This window comes from Hipposideros armiger, unplaced genomic scaffold (genome assembly GCF_001890085.2).
Source record: "Hipposideros armiger isolate ML-2016 unplaced genomic scaffold, ASM189008v1 scaffold_95, whole genome shotgun sequence".
Lineage (NCBI taxonomy): Eukaryota > Metazoa > Chordata > Mammalia > Chiroptera > Hipposideridae > Hipposideros > Hipposideros armiger.
This window is the reverse complement of record NW_017731445.1, coordinates 2,019,446-2,040,537: the sequence shown is the minus strand read 5'-3', so window position 1 is coordinate 2,040,537 and position 21,092 is coordinate 2,019,446. Positions and strand designations below refer to the sequence as shown.

The window sequence follows — 21,092 nt, the reverse complement described above, 5'->3', positions numbered from 1 at the left end:
CCAATTCCCCAATAAAAATCTTAAAAAAAAAAAAAAAAAATTAAAGACATTCTCAAATCCAGTTAGCTCTTCCATAGAAAATAAACCCTCCATTCATCTAGGTGGGTTGTTTTAAGTTGGGTTAAAACCATTTATAGCTGGTCGAGTGGCTCAGTTGGTTAAGAGCTTGCTCAAGAGAGAGCTCTGAGAAACAGGGTCGCCGGTTCGATTCCCGGCCTGAGCGGAGCTGCCACTGAGCTGCCAACAGGTGGCAGGATAGCTCAGCTAAAAAACAAACAAAAAAAACAAACAAAAACCATTTATAGACTTCTGCTAAGAATAAAATGGTATAAACTGACAAGAAGAAAGTCAATGGGAGAGAAGCCATCAGTGGGTGAATGATGCCAACAAGTATCTAGAACAGAAGTAGCAGGGCTGAGAAAGCCAATGACTAAGTGCATGCAGAGGAGCACGTTAATTCTCACCAGGATCTACAGCAAAACCCAGCAATTAGAGGTGCCAAGTGCTGGGCAAAGTTGGAGTGAGGCCTGGGATGGGAAACAGGGGGACTGTTTAAAACTGGCTGACTACCATGCCACAGCTTTGCAGACAGCTGACAGTTTATTTTGTGGACTTCAGAATAGAGGGTCCTAGGTACAAGAGAGCATGAGGGAGAGGCACTGTACTGAGAGTGAGTGGGATACATAAAATCTGCACGTTGACTTGTTGAGCAAACAGAATACTGGCTGTCAGGTGGCTTTCTCTCCAGAGGCACTGAAATGGCCCCAGGTAAAAGGCTTAGAGATCCTGACATATGGAGGGCCTCAGTGAAACAGAAGAATCCATACCTACTCACCTGTGCAATGAAGTTAATAGTAGAGAACAGGATGGGCCTGCCCCCTTTCTGATGAGTTTTAGGTACATAAAGAGAGTCAAAGATCTCTAAGAAAGCCTCAAACATTGAGAGACCAGAATAAACAAAAAGAGCAGACAACAGAAAAGAGACAAAGTAAAACAAAAACACAAAATATAACACCTCCAGAGACGTAAGAGACATTTCATCCAAGAAAGAAGAACACTTTAATGGTTCAAAGAGCAAAAACAAACCAACCAACCAACCAACAAACAAGCTAAAGAACTGAAAAAGAAAACTAAAGGATTAAACCAGCACGCGAAAATCTAAATAACTGGAGTCCGGAGTTCCAAAGAGAAAGACTAGAGCTTCATTTTTCTGACTACAACAGTTCAACAAGTACCAGCATGAAAATGATAAACGGACACACACAACACATATCAGTTCGTAAGACCGTGAAATATAAGGCAGCTGGGGATTTTAAAAAGTCCTATGACCTTTCAGAGAAGCTCCTCGCCCCCCCCCCCCAAAAAAAGGCCACATACAAAGACTGAGGATAAGGATGGCATCGGACTTTCACAGCAATTCTGCCAAGAAAATACTGACCAATGCCTTCAAAATTCTGAGGCAAAATTAATTTCAAATTAGAATTCTATATCCAGCTAAACTAGGTACCCAAATATGAAAAGGCAGAATAAAGACATTCTGACTTGCAAGGTCTTCAGTATTTTACCTCATACCTCATTCTTCTCAGGAAACTACTAGAGACTGTGCCCCATTCAAAAGGGGTGTTAACCTAGTTAAATAATGATCCATTAAACCGCAACAATAAAAGGTGTTCGGCAAGAAAATAAATGTGTGGGATCCTACAATGGGCTTTCCACAGGAGAAAAGCGGGCCCAGAGTGACAATGGTGGTTATGCGGCAGTTCTTCAGGACATCTGGAAAGCCAGCTGGCTCCAGGAGGGGCATCTGAAGAGATGCTAGTTGAGCTGACGTGTGGGACAGGGTGGAGGTTAGCACTCAGACATCAGGCTGGCACACTTTCGGCTGCACGTGTCTGAAGATCCCATTCCAAATGGCCTGAATGGTAAATGGGAGTTTTTCCTCTCACGTAACCAGAAGTCCAGGAGGAGGCAACTCCAAGGAGTGGATTTCTTCAGCAGCTCAACATCACCCAAGTTCCAGATTCTCCCCATTTTTGGCTCAGCCATCTTCTACATGCTTTCTGTCTTCTCATGGTGCTAGATCCTGCAACAGCTCTAAGTGTTGATCTGCATTTACCAAAGGCAGCCAACAGGAAAAGGACTCTCTTCCTTGTGGGTCTTTAACTTAAGAAAGCTCTCCCAGGAACAACACTTCTCTTCTAAGGTTCCTTGTTCAGGTTCCTTCCAGAATCCATCACTGACTGAAGGGATGGGCAGGCCACCAAGATTAGTCCACATCAGTGCTCTTTTGAACAAGACATACAAGGGCAATGTATGCATGGTCTGGTAGAACAATGGATGAGGCTGTTAAAATCTCAGCACAGCTAGGACCCACTCGAGGCACACTACATAAGAAACAACGAATAGATCAGTCAGGATGCTGGAGCCACGGGGTAGAGGGTGAACATCAGAATAACACGGGAGTCTCACAGGGTGAAAAAAAAGAGGAAAAGGGCACCTGCTAAGAAGAGTTTAAGCAATTCTGATGAAAAGTTTGGGAAAAATTAATAAAAGAAATGTAGAAAAGTAAGCAAATGAGAATAAATGAGGCAATTAATTCCAAGAAAAATAAAATGGTTTAGGAAATATAATGACAGTTCACTACTTATTTCAGTATTTAACATTTTATGTCACTATAATCACATAAACTCTCAACACTGATTTATCAAAATTGATGCAATTCTATTGGGAAGATGGAGAGAAAAGAAGTGGGGGAACAATGGTGATAAAAAGTCTTAATCTGTTATTTTCCCATAACTGGAAGTAAAAAAAAGGTCTACACTGATTTAAAAAAACAAACAAACAAACAAACAAAACACTAAAAACTATATATTAAAAGAATTGGAAGTAGCTGCTTTTGGGGAGGGCAAAGAAGGGGTGAGGAGGAATTTTGTACATTATTTTTTTAGTCTCATAGATGGAACAAATAGTAGGGTTCCCCCCCACACACACACTCTTTCTGATGGGCCCTTTATAAGGAAAATACAAACTCACAAGGTATTACTCAAACAAAAGTGAGCTCTGATGTTGCCTTTTCCCTGTTCACCTCCTCACCCCATCCCCAGTTCCCCCAGCTGTCCCACCTCCACCCTGAGATGAGGCTGGGTGGCAGGGGCCTGGGTGGCAGGGGTCGTGTGGGTGGAGGGGAAATCTATGCCGAGAGTTGCAGGTGGATCACCTCTTCTGCTCTCTGGGCGGTTCCACGCTCCAGGCAGGAAAGGGTGGCAGGTAGAGTTCTGGTAGCTTGTATGTGGGGAGTAGTACTGGGACCCAGTAATCTGGTCAGGAAAGGCACAGCAATTCCAGATGTAATTACAGTGACAGACACCAGTGGGTGTAGTGTTACAGAGGCCTACTTAGAGAAAGCATCAAGGCTTGTTATCGAAAATAGTCTGTTACCAAATTTGCATCTCCTGCCTTCTAACTCAAACCCTGTAGGCTTCAACTACTTTAGGGACCATCCAATGAAGAAAGTCTCATCACAAGGAGCTATTTACTTGGAAGGCCCAGATCCAAAGATAGGCAGATTTTCCCAGTGACCTTGACCTTTAACACTGCTACTCACTGTAATCCCCTAATTCATCTAGCCAATTTCCCCTTATGAGCCTTAACTTATTAAAGTGGCTTTCAAACAAACTCTAACATGGAGCCCACATTCCTGGCTGCCCTGGCTGAAGGGTACACACCTTCCCTGTACCCATCAAGGTCCTAAGGCTTCCTGAGGTTCCTTTCAGAACCTTTAAGTTCCACCTCACTGTTCACACTAAAACTCTCCTCGGCTCTTCTGTTCCACATCCTGCTTCCTTTGAGGTCCTCTCAAGTCCCACCTCCTCCATGGAGCCTTCTCAGACTACTGCTCACCAAGAACGTCTTCCCCTGAATTAACTCACACAACCCCTTTATATGTATTTGGTTGGTCCCACTGCATATTGACTATCAAACCTTTTACATAACTGCCGCACACTGTCATTTACTTACAATTCAAGATACTAGGGAAGATGGCTGGGATTTAAAATAAATAAAAAAAAATTTAAAAGGCATTTTTAGAAATTATTTTATAAATAAATTCTTATACAAAAAAGAAACTCCTAAACAGAGCACCCAAGTTACCAGTAAGGTGGACCCTAACCCTTCTTTTCCGCACTGGGAAAACAGATCAGAAGAGCAAAAATGATTCCATCTTGTTGTTTCCACCTATGCGGACAGTTTCTCAAGTAGTGTCTCTACTCCTTTGCTGTTGCTTTTGTTTTTTTCCAATGTGGGAATCAGGCTTTTCAGTCCCGCTTTGACTTTGTTTGCAACTTCTTGATCAGAACTCTGGAGAAGGCTGAAGAGGGAAGACAAAAATTAACAAACAAAACATTAAATTTCATAAAAATCCCTAGATCATATGCAAGTACTACCTGCATCCACAATCTAAAAAAATTCATTGACTTGTAAAACAAATCTTATAACAAAAATACATTATTTTTATCAGATAAATAAATGATGGAGGTTAGTAGCCTATATTCTAGAAACACCTAAATAAAAAACGTTTTATAATCTAGCTGGTGGGGTCACTTAAGCAAATGTAGGAGCAACTCCGTTCCATACAGAATTGGTCCTCCTTTCACGTTGACTATCTTAGGACTAACACCTGGCCTTAAAATTTTGTATACATGTATTCTATCTTCCTTTCTCCACCTAACCCCAAGAGCAGGGCCCGATGTTTTCTTTCATGGCACCACATGTACAGAACAGATGGCCGAGAAATGCTCAACGAGTGACTGAATGAACACGAGTGAATGGTGCACAGAGGGAAAGGTAAGGCTGTGGAAGACAAGCAGTTAACGGCCTACTACTAAACTCTGCAGCAAAAACATTTAGTGAAGGGGTAAACAGCTCAACTGCCTAGGTCTGAAACCTGTATCTGTCCCTCAGTAACTGTACAACCAAGAGCATGCTATTTAAACTCTCTGAGACTCAGTTTCCTGACCTGTAAAGTGGGATCAACAACACAATCTACCTTCTACCTCACAGGGTTATTTGGGGGGCTCAAACGATCTTATATGTAAAGCACCCAGCCAAAGCCTGACACTCAGTAAGTCAGTGTGAGTCATCAAGCAAAATAACGTCCTCTCTGCTTTCTGAGAACCTCCTGGATGGAGTGCTCTTTCACCAGTGAGTGGAGCCCTGGAGGCTGGCAACACGCAGGCCTCTTAATCTTTAAACAGGGACGGGGACACAGGCGCTTGACCGCAGAAGACACCAAAGCATTTCCTGTTCTCCCCCAACTTCTTCACAGCCACATTTAAATACTGACCTCTGAAACACTCCTTGGTATTTTTTAAAGTGCCTGGTCCCAATAACTTCCAGCAACCAGTAAAGCTGAGAAGTAAGGTGCCCTTTTAAAAGATCTGTGACTCACTAGGTGTTTTTATTCTATATACCTTGACTAAGCACATAGTCACACAATGCATAATAGTAATAAAAGTTAATATTTACTGAACACATGGATTGGATATAATGCTAAGTATTTTATATGCATCATCTCATTTAGTTTTCATAACAACACAGATTATTTATCTCATTTTACAGCCAAGAAAATGAAGCCTCAGAAGAGCTGAATGATTTGCCCAAGGCTACACAGTGAACTGGGACTGGAACCCAGGCAGCCTGTCTGAAACCCATGCTTTTAAATGCTAGAGAAGTCCGCTTTCCTCAGTTATTTCTCAGACTGCACACAAGGCTGATTTTCTTTTTTTACCCAGAATGCTTTTTCACTTACTGTAAAATTTTACCGAATACAGAGAATTTTACCAAGTAAGTAAGAACATGACAATATTCTAAAAACCAAACAAAAACTATAACTGTATCAATCATTAGGTTTTATAGTTCAACTTCACTTTAGAATCCCAAATATTTCATGAGTTTCTGTTCCAATTCTTAGTATTCCATATTAACCTATAGCATCCTTATGTTTGAAATTCACCCAAGCGGATCACTGACTGATGAGAATCTGTATAATTTTATGGCATTGCTGAAATTTTTAGTTAACTAAGTGTAATGAAAGGATGTGTTAGTAGGTGTTAACGCTCCAAATTCCTGGTAAAGAAATTAGTTCATGTTTAAGCTAATGGATTCTGGCTGCTCAACATCAATGGAAAATTAACTAATTTTAATGAGAAATAAACAAAATGATCTGTATCACCCATATGTTTGGAGATACTGACATACCTGAAAAAAAATGAATGCTCATATGAATGCGCATATTTGTAAGTATATGTGTACCAAATTAAATTCTATATTGAACAAACACTTATAATATTTACAAACAATAGAGATGAAATTGCATAGTATTTGCATGTGAAATACTATCCAACATTCAAACTAAGATTGGTATCTGTATTCCAAACCTAGGTAACACAGCAGTGGAAAAAAAAATCAACAGTGATTGTTTCAAAACAACACACAAATCTATTTTTAAATGAATGTTCCTAATAGAAGGGAGTCATCTGGGAATAGAATGCATGGAAAGTTCAGTGACCTATAAATTATAACCTCAACATACTTTGTTCAGAGAACAATATGCAAGTTAAGCAATGCTTCAATTCACAAATCATCAGTTTTCTATCCATTTTTAATTAGGAAATCAACAATTAGCATGAAGACTTTAGAAGCAAATACTTCTCAAATCCTTTTAGAATAGTTGAAAACAATGAATAAAAATTACATGTAAAGTCAGTCACAATTAAAAAAAAAATCACTGTCAGAGGTTTTGTAGGGACAAGACTAATTCATTAAAAAGAATACAATTACATTTTGGTCAAAACCATAAATGTGGTGAGACAATCAAATGATATCTCTGAATGTCTTAATTTTATGATCCTTAACTTCCAAAAGAAGGCAGATGAAAAATACTGTAAGTATTGATTGAAAGAGTTAAATTTACTTGCTAATATTTGGTATACTTGTCTAGACCACAAGTAGCGGATAGTAATAGTGGACTATTGGGAACCAATATTAGAAGGGAGAAATGTCTTGCATAAACAGGCATTCAGGACAAGGCCCTGTGCAGATAAAGGCACGCATTATACATACCTAGAAAGAATAATGGCACCTCGATTTACACTAGCCCAGGACCTCAGGTTCTTCATTCCAACATGCTCCATGAGTGTTTTTGCAAAACAACCTGTAAAATATACTGAAACTTAGTGAACATCATATACCAAGATTTAAATTCCCTATCTTCCTCTCTACTGTCCTTAAATCTGCAAATATGTTTTAATTAAAAAGCAAATAAAGAGTTCTCAGCCAAACTCCTTAATACTAAAAATTCCAGTTCAGGTATATATAATGCATTTTTAGTACAGCCATTTCTTTCAAATCTGATCCAAATCCTAAGCTGTTTAAGCAGCAGTTACTCAAGAGAAACAATTAATTCTTATAAAATGCTCACTTGGTCATGTTTGCGTTTCTTTGTGCTACTGACCTGAAAGGTATTTGGGGAGTAAACGTTTAACAGCAGCACATCGGGTCTGGCTGAAATTAAGTTTTCCCTCGTGGAAAATGCCCACCCAGAAGGAGCTAGTGGTCAAATGACTGCTCTGGCTTACGCCTGGAAATTTCTCTCTACAATACTAAATATTCATGTATCAAAAACACCGTTCATTTTTTTGTTGTTATAGTCTATCTGATTTCCAATGTCTTGGTATATTATGTCTTCATTGTGCCATTTAAGTGTAACTAGTTCTTGGACAAAGGAGAAATTCTGAAGGCTAGGACTGAGTGCAAATGGAGGTAGGGACAATTTATCTTGAAAACAAACATCTTAAGTTAAGTAGCATGCACAATTCATTAAAAAATATGCAAATAGAAGGAGCCTTTAAAAGCCAAGAGGCATATGGCTATTTAGTTTTTCATGGCACATGCTAAGGAGAGAGAGAGATCAGCTAGTGAGGCAGACGGTGTTTTCCAAAGGTGACCACAATGGTATCTGCTGTCCTGTGTGCTCTTCTAGACTATTGCCTGCCCAGCCCCCATTCTAGAGATGGAATCGATGTCTTCTTTTCAATCTCAGTGGGCCTTTGGGACTGACCTAACCAAGAGAATATGATAAAAGTGATGTTAAATAATTCTGAGGCTAAATCATGAAAGAACTACGCACCTACTTTGTTCTCTTAAAACCAAACCTACCACGTTCTGAGGAAGCCCAAGCAGCCTCCGGAGAGGAACTGAAGCTGCTGGCCTCAGCCACTGCCAGCCATTATGAAAGTGAATACTCCAACCCCAAGCTGAGCAGCCCCTGAGCAGGGCAGAAACCAGCTCAATCAAGCCCTGATCGAATGACTTGTTTTGAAAACCACTAAGTTTTGGGGTGGCTTGTTACACGGCAACGGATAACCAAGACAGCTAGTCACACTCATTTGGGGCTACATGAAAATGATGAAAACATCAGACTCAAACAGGCATGTTTTAGGGCTGTCAGTGCATTTTAATTAAGAGGGAGAATAATCACTAGAAAATTCCTGGACTTTAAAAGTAAGCCAGACAACTTTTCTGACATAAACTCAGCTTAACTGTGTACCAACTTTTTTAATAATCAGAAAGATGATTCAATACATTTTTTTCTTCAAAACTTATTACAAAAAGCTTTCTCTTTTACAAAAAATTTACAGTTGAGAAATAGCTCCAAGTATCTACTGCTAAAGACAGACAGATGAGAAGTGACAGCCATGCTGCTATACTGATTGCCTCACTAGCCATTAGAACTGCAATTGCCTTAAGACATAAATTCACGATTTGTCACTTTTTTTTCAGATATAGTAATAGAAAGCCCTAACTGCTTTACTTAAGTTAGGGGAAGTCTCTCTAGTGGTTGAAATACCAGATGGAGTTTGAATTTATTAAGAGAAGACCTGGTCAAAGACAGGACTGCGAGGCAAATGGTATGCCACTTCTCAATTAGATAAAAGATGCTGTCCTCCTCTTGAGAACTGAGTTTCTACAGAGCAGCTGTAAGGTTTATGAAAAACAGAAAGCGCCAAGGACTGGCTCACTCTTTGGCCACATATATTTCAACACCAAATAGGCATCAGTTCAAAATTCTCTGATAAGGATAATTTCCTTCTGCTTATCCTTTCCTCAAAACTAGAGATAAATATCATGCCTTCCAACTGGGGTAATGATACTTACTCCCCTCTACCCCCAAAGTGTACTGCTCATCATCCTAAAGGAATAGAATGGCATTTTAGAAAACTGGCCAAGCCCAGGCAGAAGTCTGAAGTAGCAAAGAAACGGGGAGAGAGAATGAGGGAGGGTGGGAAACAGAAAAAGAATTAAAGGATTCCAGGACACAAATTTTTAGCCTTTACTAAAGCCATACTGGCAATCACCAAATCATTTCTTATAAGCATTATTTCTGAACATTCAACAAACTTTCATTTGAACTTAAATGGCTGACAAAGTTCAGGGTGCCAGAAATTACTGAAATTCCACATAAGATACAAGAAAAGGTCAAGTTTAACAACCTACCTTCTCTTCCGTTTTCTTTCATCTTTTTATCTTGCTCTATTAGCCACTTCAGAACAAGATGTCCTGCAGGATGTTCTGCAATGTGAAGCTAGAAGGGGTCAAGAACACGGTAACTTACAAGCTGTTTGCATCCATGCCTCAGTTAGAATCCATTCTCTATCACCACAGAAAGATAAGGACTCAGGCAAGTTACAAGTCCCAGAAGGCTTCAGAGGTCTTTATCTGAATGACCACTACACCAGAGGTCTATTCCAATCCCCAGACTGAAATGAGGGTTATTCAAGATCACATAGCCATTGCAAAGCGGCTCAGACTCAGCTTCATGAGTTCCAGCTTGAAGAGCACCACAGCGCTCATCTTAGATCACGCTAAGCACTTCTCAGATTGCAGTATGCAATTCTGAGGTTCAAGTACACCTATGGGACAGAGCACTAGTAGAAACATTAAAACCTAATGCTGAATGCTTAAATACGAGTGACTACATATGGATGTTATCTGATAAGCAGGCCAAGAAAGCATCTTTTTAGCTCAATCTTACTCCTTTTTATGGTCCATATCATTGTTCCCTCAGTACCTAGGCTCTCTCCTTATCAAGCATGGGAGACAATGGGCTCAATCTCTTTAAAACAAAAAGAAACTTATTATGCATGCATCTTCCAGAGTTGATAACATGATCTGCTGATGAGGGCAGGGGCCAGGCCCACAGCCCATTGCTTCCCCTAGCTCACAGGTCAGTAAAGAGTAGGCTCCCCATGCAAGTCCGTTTGTGAGGCGCTTACACCCAATTGCAGGCCAAGGGCCGTGCATGCTGGCCTCTGCCTGCCTCTTCCCTTTCCTAAGTGCTCTCCCACCCCAGCCTTCTTTCCTTCCTTCAGGCTGCTGCACATGCTCTCCCCTCTGCCCTGAATCTTCTTTCTACCAGTCTTCCCCAGCTACTAGTCCTTGGGGCCTCAGCTGAGCTTTCACTGCCTCAGGGAAGCCTTCCTAGGGATCGGTTGGCCCCTACTCTCACTTAATCCTATAGAATCTGTAGTTTTATTCACTGCACTTATCTCAATATAAAATGATGAGTTACTCATTCATTTAAATATTGTGTTCACCCAAATGGGAAGCCTCTGTGGGGCGGGGAGGGTAGTATTGATCAGTGCCTAGCATATATCAGGTACATGAATCAATGAACTTAAGATGAAAGACAGAATAACATGAGGCCCGTATAACACAGGCAGGAGCTATCAGAAAGAGCAAAGGCTTTTTAACAAGAGGGGATGAGGGAAGACTTCATGGAGGAGGACTCTGGGGTCCTGAAGGATGAGCACAGGAAAATGGACACGGCAGCACTCAAGGCTGAGAGCAGAGGATGTACAAAGGCAGGGAGGTGCAAAAGTCCACAGCAACTTCCAAATAGAACTAAGAGCAGAGAATATGCTGGAACGGCAGCCTGGGGCCGATTATGCACCACAGAGAGCCAAATTAAGAGGATTTTGTTTTCATTCATGGGGTCACTGCAAGTTTCTGAGACAGACAGTGTTGTAACGGCATTGTGCTTTGAATTCACAAATTTCAAATGTACGGAGGGTATGCAGTGAGTTGAGATAATTGTGATTAAAATTCTCTTTATAGCAATGGTCTCAATGACGAGAGATTGTGCAGTCACCATAGCCTTCCAGCCTGTCTTATAATAATAGCACATTACCTCTCCATCCTTGCCACCAGGGTGCAGTTCTGCTGATGCCAAGCTGGCGATGGCATTCATGGCAGGCTGAACGTCTCCGATGGCAGCTCCCAGAATGTCAGAAACCAACATACAGGCAGACTTATCTAGAACCACTTCTTGGGCGTGGCCTTGCAGGTAGTTTAACAAAGCTGGAGAGATGGATTCTAAGAGCTCTCGGCGACGGATCTCTGTATCTTTCTTGCTGTTGGGATACATTGAATGAGTATTAAGGTAAGATAAATGGCAAAGGAAATATGTTGAACTTATTTTCACAAAAACAGCTAAGGGCTTATAACAGTCTGTGTCACACACTATTGTTAATTGCCTGTATCTTTCTGTTATGCACGTACACAAGTGATTTGAGGGTGGAATATCTGTCTTTCATATTTGTGTCCCCAGGATGTGACTAGTGCCTGGCACAGAATAAGCACTGGACAAGTAAAGCTTGCTGTATATAATAAAAACACCTATATAATAAAAACACCCCAAAACGGTCCAAAAACCAAACAACAAAATATCTTATGAGACAACACATATTCAAACTGTTTTACAGACTCTACTCTTTTGAGTACTTATGTGGCACAAGTAGCTTTAAAAATAAAGCAAAACCAAAACAAACCACACACCTAAGTGCCTACTATGTGCCAGGTGCTCAGAGGCATTCTTTTGGCATGACGCTTTTATTTCTTTTTCAAGACAAAAGAAACCTACAGGCTTAAAAACGGAATTCACCTTTTGAGTTTGAGAGAGTGGGGGAGCATGAAAGGGGGCGTGCATGCTCGAGTAGATTTCTGTAAGCGTGCGTTACTCAACATTAATAAATCAGAGGAGAGGATAAAGGGCTCAAGCCATTCTACTTGTTCTCACCTGTGTGCATTTCCATCTCCTTTCTGCAGAACTTCAATGATTTCTCGTACTGTATGTGAAGGATCTCTGGGGCTTAGTAGGTACAGTAGGACTTTCCTTCCGTATTTGTCATTTAACATGTTAGGCAAGGAACTAATAATTTCCTGTAAAATTATAGAAACAATGAATTTGTATGCTCAAAGGATGCTTGGAATCTGAATGGCAAAGAAGGATACATACTTAACTATTTTCCCTAACATACTTAATGGCAAATGTGGAACTAGTTCTGAAATTGTCTCGTTCAAGCACAAAGAAACTTACACTCAGAACACAGAAATGAGTCTCTACTGTGACTAGCATTACGGAAAAATCCATCTATGTAACTGACCAAGCTCAAGGACTTAAAAAATATTTAAAGCACTTATTTTCCTTCATTATAAAACGGATATTTCTCAGGCCACCATTACGAGGGACATTGCTTGCTGGGGTCACTGAGCAGATACAGTTAATTTGCAGCTGCATTTACATGTAGCATCAGCATCAGAAGAACAACCTTCTTATTAGAACTTCCCCACTGAGATGTATGTGAAGGGGGATAAAGGAACTCTGTTAAGCAGAACAAACGGATCAAGGTTTTTCAAGTGAGGTTGCTTATTCATGGTAAATGAAGGCTATTTAAGTACCTCATTGAAAACAAAAGGGGGGAAGGGAAACATGCAGAAAGACCCCACGGAGCAGTTATAAAGAACTACAATCTATGACTTTTTTTAATCAACTTACCCAAGAACAGTAACCTCCTTTTCTAATTGTATGGATTTAAGGAAAAAAGGCAGTATCATCTCTATCCCAACTAAGCTCTTGTGTAAATTTGCTGACGTTTTCAAAGACAGAAAAGTTACTGTTTAAAAAGTCCTTTCTTCCTAATAGAGAATATGCAACAGAAAATCTTCAGGTTTTCCCCCTCTCACAGTCCTATTTCTTGTGCCAAACCTAACAGATATGCAAAGCCATGTGTGTTTGAGCACCCGAGATTCTTCAGAACTGGATGGGGCCACAGAAAGAATTCAGTCCAATCATCCCGGTTTACAGATGAGGAGCCCAGAAAGGAGGTCGAAGGATGTAGTGTCAGCGGCAGGGCTCTGGTTTCCTATTTCAACTTTAGTCTCTTTCAAAGAAAACATACGATCACTCTTAAGAAAAGGAATTCTCCATGAGATGATATACTCAGATCTGCTATTCTCTTAAGTGCCTATTTATTACAATGAGATCTGTAATTTCAGTGCAAAGAACCAAGCTGAAGTTAAGTCAGCCATCAATCACGGGATCATGATACAGAAAATTCATGACCCCAAGGTTGATAATGCAACTCCAAATTCCACATACCACACTTGTTTTTAAACTCCTAAGCTTCCCTCATTTTCTGCACAAAAGTATATTGTGCTTCCTATAATTAATAACAGCAGCTAACACTTAAGAACCAGACACTGTGCCGAGAGCAGTACGTCCAACATCTTAAATGCCCTGCACACCACGATGATGTGGGTGCTAGTTACTTTCATTTTACAGGTAAGAAGCCCAGGGTTTAAAGAGGTAAAGTGACTTGCAGCAGATGAGCAAAGGTCACTCTCATTCAGGACATAATCTCCTGCCTCCATGACTCGAAACCCCACTGTGCTCTCCTACTTTTGAAGAAGTTCAAGGTCACATACAAAGATTTCTTCAGACAATGTAAAGGTTTTCAGAGAATAGGTGCAATGGATTTCATGACCTCAAAATGAATATAAAATTCAACCATCCAAGGAAAATGAACTTAAAATTTGAGTAGTAAAGGGGAAGACAGAAAAATTGTACATTATCACAGAGGAGGGAGTTCTTTTATATTTTCAAGATAAATATGACCCAATATATGCATTTTTTTAATAAACCGTTTAGTGCCACAAATATGGGCTACTTTAAGTATGGCTTTTCCTATTTAAGGCTTAACCAACTGAAAAGATAACAGATACTTTAATCTGTTGAAAAGAAGTGAGAAGGATATATAGTTTAGGCCAATTTCTACAATCATTTTTTTTAAAAAGCCACGACTTTGCTGTCCTTAAAAAGCCACTCTGGAATAATACCTTTAAAATAGTTGCTTAAAACAAACAGAAACAAACAAACAAACAACAAAAATGGGAGGGAGTATGCAGTGAAGAAATACAAATGGATGCTGTTTAAAAAATTTTTTTTCTTGGTGTAAGGAGGAAAACGGGTGGCATGACGCCAACAACATGTTTGTTAATGTACTTACTTTCTCTGTGGTTCCACACTTAAGGACTAGGGCAGCACATATGACTCGGCAGAAATGGTTTCACCTTAACATGAGCAGCTTAATTCCATACACAAATGCTACTTAAGGACTAGTCCCCAAATTCACTGACCTTTACTGCCTTTCAGTTTGTATAATTCAGGAATTTAGAATCTAAACAACATTCATTTGAGTGTGATATCACTTAATTTCCCCCCATTTCACTCTTGTTCCAGCTTTCCTACCATCAAAAACATACACCTTTGAAAAACACAATGACACAGTGTGAGTGTTGCAATGTTACAGAGCACTCATTCACTTCTCTTTAACCTGGTCACACACACAGCGGAGGGGCATTTCTAGAGATGAGAGCACTAACAGATATAGTAACATGTAGAAATAAGTAAGAGGAAGCTATGGTATAGTTGATCTTATGGTAAATTCAGTCTTTGGGCTCCAGCAGAGCAGCCTCTGGCAAATCTTTTAACCTCTCCACACATCAACTTCCTTATCTGTAAAAGGAAATAATCCACCTGCTGACTTGTGGGTCATTACCAGGAGCAAATGAGAAAATCTACATGCAAACTGCTATCAAATAATTATATTTACTTTCATATAAAAACACAACTCTCAAAATACAGCACTTTTAACTATGGAGATTAACAAAGATGGTGGAGTCATGAGTTTGGAATCCTCAAAAGAGAGAGAACCCCAACAATAGAGGTTGAATTTTAAAGGTTTTTGACTTAGCTGACCCTCTTACAAGAATACACTTAGAGAAAAATCACAAGTTCCTTTTTTTTTGGTCATTTCTTCTTCTTATGCCTTATTCGAAAGCAGGCATGTGAACAGAAGTAAAATGTGAGAAGAAAACAAAGACCTCCCTTCTGAAGACATGTCTGGCCGGTTCTGGCCTCCACATGTTGGATCCTTGTCACTGATACTCTTACTTTGCCAGCCCTCTTACAAAAGGAAAGGGAAAGGTCAAAATGAAGGATGTGCTCTGGAAGGAGGGTCAGTGTGCACGTGCATGTCCAGTGGAGGAAAGAAACGCAGAAAGTAGCACACATCACTGTGAGTTGAGCCTATGGTGCACACACCTCTATGGTAGGTTGTGTGTGGGGCAAAGAAATGCAGACTGGCCTTCACCTTACAGAGCTAAAATCTAGTGGAAGAGGCCAGGGAAACTTAATGAAAAATCAAAAATAAGACAGGCAAGTAACGGACAATAACAAGAATTGTGGAAGGAAGGTTAGATCACTAGGTGGTGTCTGCACCATCCTCAGGGTTTTGTTTTAAAAATACAATGGTTTTTATCCAAAAGTCCACCTTGTTGGCTTACCCAAAAAATTGAAAGATACAGTTTAATGCGTATAATTTCAACTTTGCAAGATGAGAAAGTTCTGGAGGCTGTCTGTACAACAATGTGAATATACTTAATACTACTTAACTGTGTCCTTTATTAAAAAGGTGAAATTTTATGTTATGTATATTTTACCACAATTAAGAAAAACAAAACAAAACCAGAAGCTCCGTTGCTGTGGAGCTCGCATTCCTAGTAGCTGGAGGCTGCCGCCCTGGACAGGACTGTGCCCTCTCCTTTCCCCACAGTCCACCCCCTACACCTGGCCTGCCTCAACTCATTTACCTGCCTGGTCAATGAACATTTCTGAGTTTGTGAGCCCTGGGTCAGGTCATGATTAACTGTTAAGTGAATGGATGGCAAGGACAAACTACAGGAGCTGAGAGGATGGGGAGAACAGGTCTGGCGGGAAGACCACGTCTGGCTGGGAGATCACAGAGAATGCTGCCTGGAGACTGAATTGGAGCTTGGTCTTAAAAGAGAAAAGCAGGGGTGTTCATTAGGCTATGATTTCAACCTGACATTTCAGGAAATCCAGTTACTCAGAACAGAATGCTTAGCAACCCTAAGCTTTCTTGGCTATTTTTAAAAACACTGCATAATGCAACAGGTTTTGTAGTGGCTGGGTGGGATGGACACGTGACTCTATATAAACATATGTGCAGCATATCTGGCAACCAGCGATTCTGCTAAGCAAACGTCTTAGAGAAACAAGGAGACACAGAAGAATGCTCATAGAACGATTTGGATAGCAAAAAATTATAAAGAGTTTTTAAAGTTTTAAAAATTGTAAACAATCTAAATATCAATCAACAGAAAAATGGAAAAATAAATTGCAGTATACTCGTAGGAAAACACTATCTGGCATTGAAAAATAAATGATTTAGAACAGCGTTAGGCAAACAGAGGCCCAAGGGTCAAATCCAACCTGCAGCCTGTTTTAGTACATCCTACAAGACAAGAATGGACTTTACATTTTAAAGGGTCGTTAAGACAAAACTGACAATAGGCAACCAAGAGGTCATACACAGCCCACAAAGCCTGAAATACCACCTGGCCCCTTTGATTGTAAAAAAGGTTTGAGGATGAGTCTCACACACATAATACCAAAAGCAAGTTGCAGGAGAAAACATCATTTACACAGAATTTGTAAACATGCAAAATAGTAAAAATAGTACTACGTACATCTATATATAGCGAAAGGATAGGGAAATCCATGTGAATAATACACAAAAAATTCACCACAGTGGGTATGGGCAGGGTTGGGATATGCAATCGGGGTGGTACACAAAGGGCTTGAACTTTAACTGTATTTGTCAAGTTTTACTTCTTTATCAAATGGTGGGAGGCTAGGTGTCCACTGTACTATTCTTTATACCTTTCTGTGTGGTTTAAAGACAATATATTTTGAAGTATGCATCAATATTGAGTCACAAACAGCAACTAGCCAGTGTATTTACTGCCTTTTCTGTGGACAACTGCTGTCAAAGCAGTGGTGTCACACCAACAATTCTAGGGTAAAATGAATCAAATTTTATAAGTACGTTTATTTTGGAAAGTAAAGTAGGTGGGCAACAGTGTGTAGCCATTTTGAAATGTAAGGGCTTGGCTGACCAGGCTGTGATTTTACCCTGACCCCTCAGGAAGTCTGGTTACCCTGAACAGAATTCTTAGCAACAGTAAGCTTTTTTGGGTATTTTTTAAAAGCACTGCATACTGCAACACATTTTCTGGTGGATGGGTGGAAAAAATACAAAAGCAATTAGCATTCCAGAATTTTCTCACTAGTATATAGTTTAATGACACACACAACCTGCTGAGCATTTGTCAGTTAAAGGCGAGAGATCAGTAAATCAGGCCATTCCCAGGGAAAGCTGCCCTAAGTATGAGAAAGGCATTAGGAATGTGGGCTAAGTAGTGGTGGGAATCAAACTGATAAGCACAAGGATTAAAACTGTTTTCAACAGCAACTTTAAGTGGGATAAATCTTTGGAAAAAAAAAATCAATCTAGCCAACAATTGCAGCAAATCCTAAAGTAAGTTTGGTTTCTCTTGAAATCCATTTGGAACAGTTATGCAAATTTCAGTTGTCCTGAAAATTATTAAACAAAAGCAAACTTTCAATAGCCCAGCCTGTTTCCATTTTCATGAAACAAGTTTATTCATTAGCCAATCTATGGCCTCACATCTCCGTCACCAGAATGAAAAACAATCATTATTGATTGGAGTCAAAGGGTAATAAAGTCACAGGGAACATGTCAAAATACTCAGTTTGTGACATGAAAGTCTTGCCAACTTGTTTCTTCCCACAATCTTATCCCCAAGAAAGTCATCACAATCTTAAAATAGTCAAGGGGAAAGTTGAAAAATGACAGCAAGGGCATGAGAAATTCACACACATGGGGACATACAGCTGGTATCTAAGAAAACAAATCTTCCCCTCCACTAGCTGATAGCTTTTCCTCCTACACCAAGCTCTCCTGGTCCAGACAGGCTACAGAGAGAGGCCACAGCACCACCACATACCATCAGGTAAAGTCTCTTTCTGAACACCCACCTGCTTCTCCCTGCAAATGGTGTGAAAGTAGCTTTTGTTACTAAGATTTCTCCAAGGGCCCCATCCATGTGTATCAAACAGAAAGGTTTGTAATTTTCAGATGAATAACCTATGTCTATACAGATTAGTTTTTAAAATGTTTCCAAGCTTTATCACTGCAACCAGTGACAAATTTCTTATCCCCGCAACCAGTTGCAATTTCTTATCCCTGCCCCTGCAGCCTCTATTATATACCCAACACTACTTGCACACTAGAAATAAAGGAAGGGAAGAGAAAGTCCCCGATTCAGAAGTCAATCATTACAGAATGGCAATCATTGCACAATAAAGGAAATTATTTCAGAATGCAGTTTTTACTTTGGAGTAGTCTTTTCAAGAGGACAGCTCAGTTTTTCTGAAGGCAAATTTAGGGTTAAATAAATTGCATTCAATTATTACCACTTTATGGTCATTATACCAGGCTGGAAGGAATTGCTGAAATGTAAAGAAGGACGCTAGTATTTTAATTTTAGTAAAAATTTTTCATTGGACTCTACAAAAGCTTTCATGAAAGCTCCAAGAAGTATCATAGTTGAGTTGAGTTTTATCAGCTTTTCTTCTCTAGCTCAATCTAGGACAAATGTATTGATAAGCTGGATAATTGTGTGGAGGTAGTTTCTCCAAAGGGAGAGAGAGAGAAGGGTCATGGATGTCCTCTGCCTGCATATGAGTTACTGAATAACTGAAAAATTACTATGTAAACAAATTTCTGATCAAATGCTAACTTTTCATTTAGTTTTTGTCATATGGTCTAAAAAGTCATATTATCCTAATTTAACCACTCTTTTACATATTTAAAACAATATTATTAATATTGAATTATAAAATTACGGCTTATACAGGAAAATAAAGCAAACCCTCAAAACAGAACTGAGGCAAATTATAAAATATTGTCAAAAAGTACACGTCAAAGTCTACACACATATGTGTGAAATGAAACTTACAAACCCACAAATGATATATCAATTCAATTAAAATTCATGACCATCAGAAATACTTACTGATATGATTATCTGCTTCACAAGCTTAGTATCATCAATACAATCAAATGCCGCCAGTAAAACCAAATGGGAGTATTGGCCCTGTAAGAATTGAAAGCCAGGAAGGATTTTAAAAAAATGCATAGCTTCTCCATTTTATTCCACCAATGGAGTCACTTTATAATGGTTACCAACCTCACAACTTGCCCAACACAATAAAAACAAGACGGATAAAAGCCATTCAAGGACCTTCCTCTCTTATCAGGACCTAGTTAATTATATTCTAGGTTGATTAAAAAAAAAAAGACAGAAACAAACAGAAAAGCACATTCTTCAATATGAAATAGCCAAGACTCATTTTTTTTTAACTAACCAGGATATAACACCTCTCAAAAATAGGTATCCTGTTAATGAATACCTATTTAAACATTAAACTTAAAAAAAAATTTAGATTAAAAAAACCCTAGAATATAAAACTATACATACAGAGTTCCAATCATGAAAAATAAAATATATAAACTCAGATACAATTTTATATATATATATGTATATATACATATATACATATATATACACAAAATATACATAATACATGTACACAGAAAATCCTGGAAGAAAACTGTAGTGTAACAGTCATTTCTGGGTTGAAGGATTACAAATGATTTTTCATTTTCTTTTATATATTGTCCAATTTCTTTAAAATATATAATTAGAATAGAAATACTAAAAAATAAACTGAAAGAATATACTTATATGCTGAATATGAGAATAAGATAAAAATAATTGCTTTTAAAAACTATAACAGCGGGCTGGCCGAGTGGCTTAGTTGGTTAAGAGCTCACTTAAGAGTGTGAGCTCTGAGCAACAGCAGTTTGAGTCCCGGCCCGAGCTGAGCTGCCAACAGGTGGCAGGATGGTTCAGCTGAGGGGGGGAAAAAAAAAAAAAAAAGTCACCTCTTGAAATGATATCTGTGATGCTGGTATTGCTACAAAGAGTTAAAGAACTTCTACTTTATGTAAAAAAAAAAAAAAAAGAAAGATGTGTTTTCAGAGTTTGTGGCATATTCTTTTTGTAGCCTAGATAATGATATAAATAGTATTTTTACTTTGAGGGGGCATGTGACTTTTGATAACTCTCATTCAGAGCCAGGTCTGATGAATAGGATATGTAATAATGTTTCAATTATAAACAAACTGGAGAAAAATAACAAAGGTCTAACATCTTTACTATATAAAGACCAACAATCTACTAAAAATGGGCCAAGAACACAAGTTAGTTAGCAGAAAAAGACAAATACAAATGGCTTTAAGCACATGAAATAATGCTCATTAATTAAGGACAATAATTAAAATAATGAAGCACCATTATCCACCTATCTTATAAACAGAAGTGAAAAACCCTTGATAATGTACTAATTTGGGAAAGGTTTGGGAAAAGCAGGCACACTTTTATGTCATTGGTGAGAATGTAAACTCCTTTGAAGAGTGACAACATTTATAAAAACTTAAAATGCATGTACCTTCTGATCCAACAATACTAGTTCTGGATTTATCTTACAAACATGCCTCCATATATGCACAAAGGATATGCACTGGGGTACTATCTGAAATAAAAAAAAAAACTAGAAATTGCCCAAGTGTCCAAGAGTAGGGACTGGTTAAACAAATTATGGAAGTCATATAATGAAATATTATAGTCATTTAAAAAAGTAAGGCAGGGCCGGCCGAGTGGCGCGATGGTTAAGAGCTTGGCTT

The 21,092-nt window shown here is 39.1% G+C and overlaps 1 protein-coding gene across 1 annotated transcript in view; it reads right to left on the bottom strand.

Annotated features, from left to right (window-relative positions):
• Positions 1-4,058: 4,058 nt before the first annotated feature.
• The window catches only part of PUM3 (pumilio RNA binding family member 3), a 38,093-nt gene continuing 21,059 nt past the window's right edge, over positions 4,059-21,092 (bottom strand). The window contains exons 13-18 of the mRNA XM_019645934.1: positions 19,360-19,440; positions 12,134-12,276; positions 11,246-11,468; positions 9,553-9,640; positions 7,120-7,210; positions 4,059-4,366 (exon numbers count right to left, since the gene is read on the bottom strand). Of these exons, the coding sequence (XP_019501479.1) occupies positions 4,234-4,366; positions 7,120-7,210; positions 9,553-9,640; positions 11,246-11,468; positions 12,134-12,276; positions 19,360-19,440 (759 nt within the window). The 3' untranslated portion in view covers positions 4,059-4,233. The remainder of the gene's footprint in view (positions 4,367-7,119; positions 7,211-9,552; positions 9,641-11,245; positions 11,469-12,133; positions 12,277-19,359; positions 19,441-21,092) is intronic.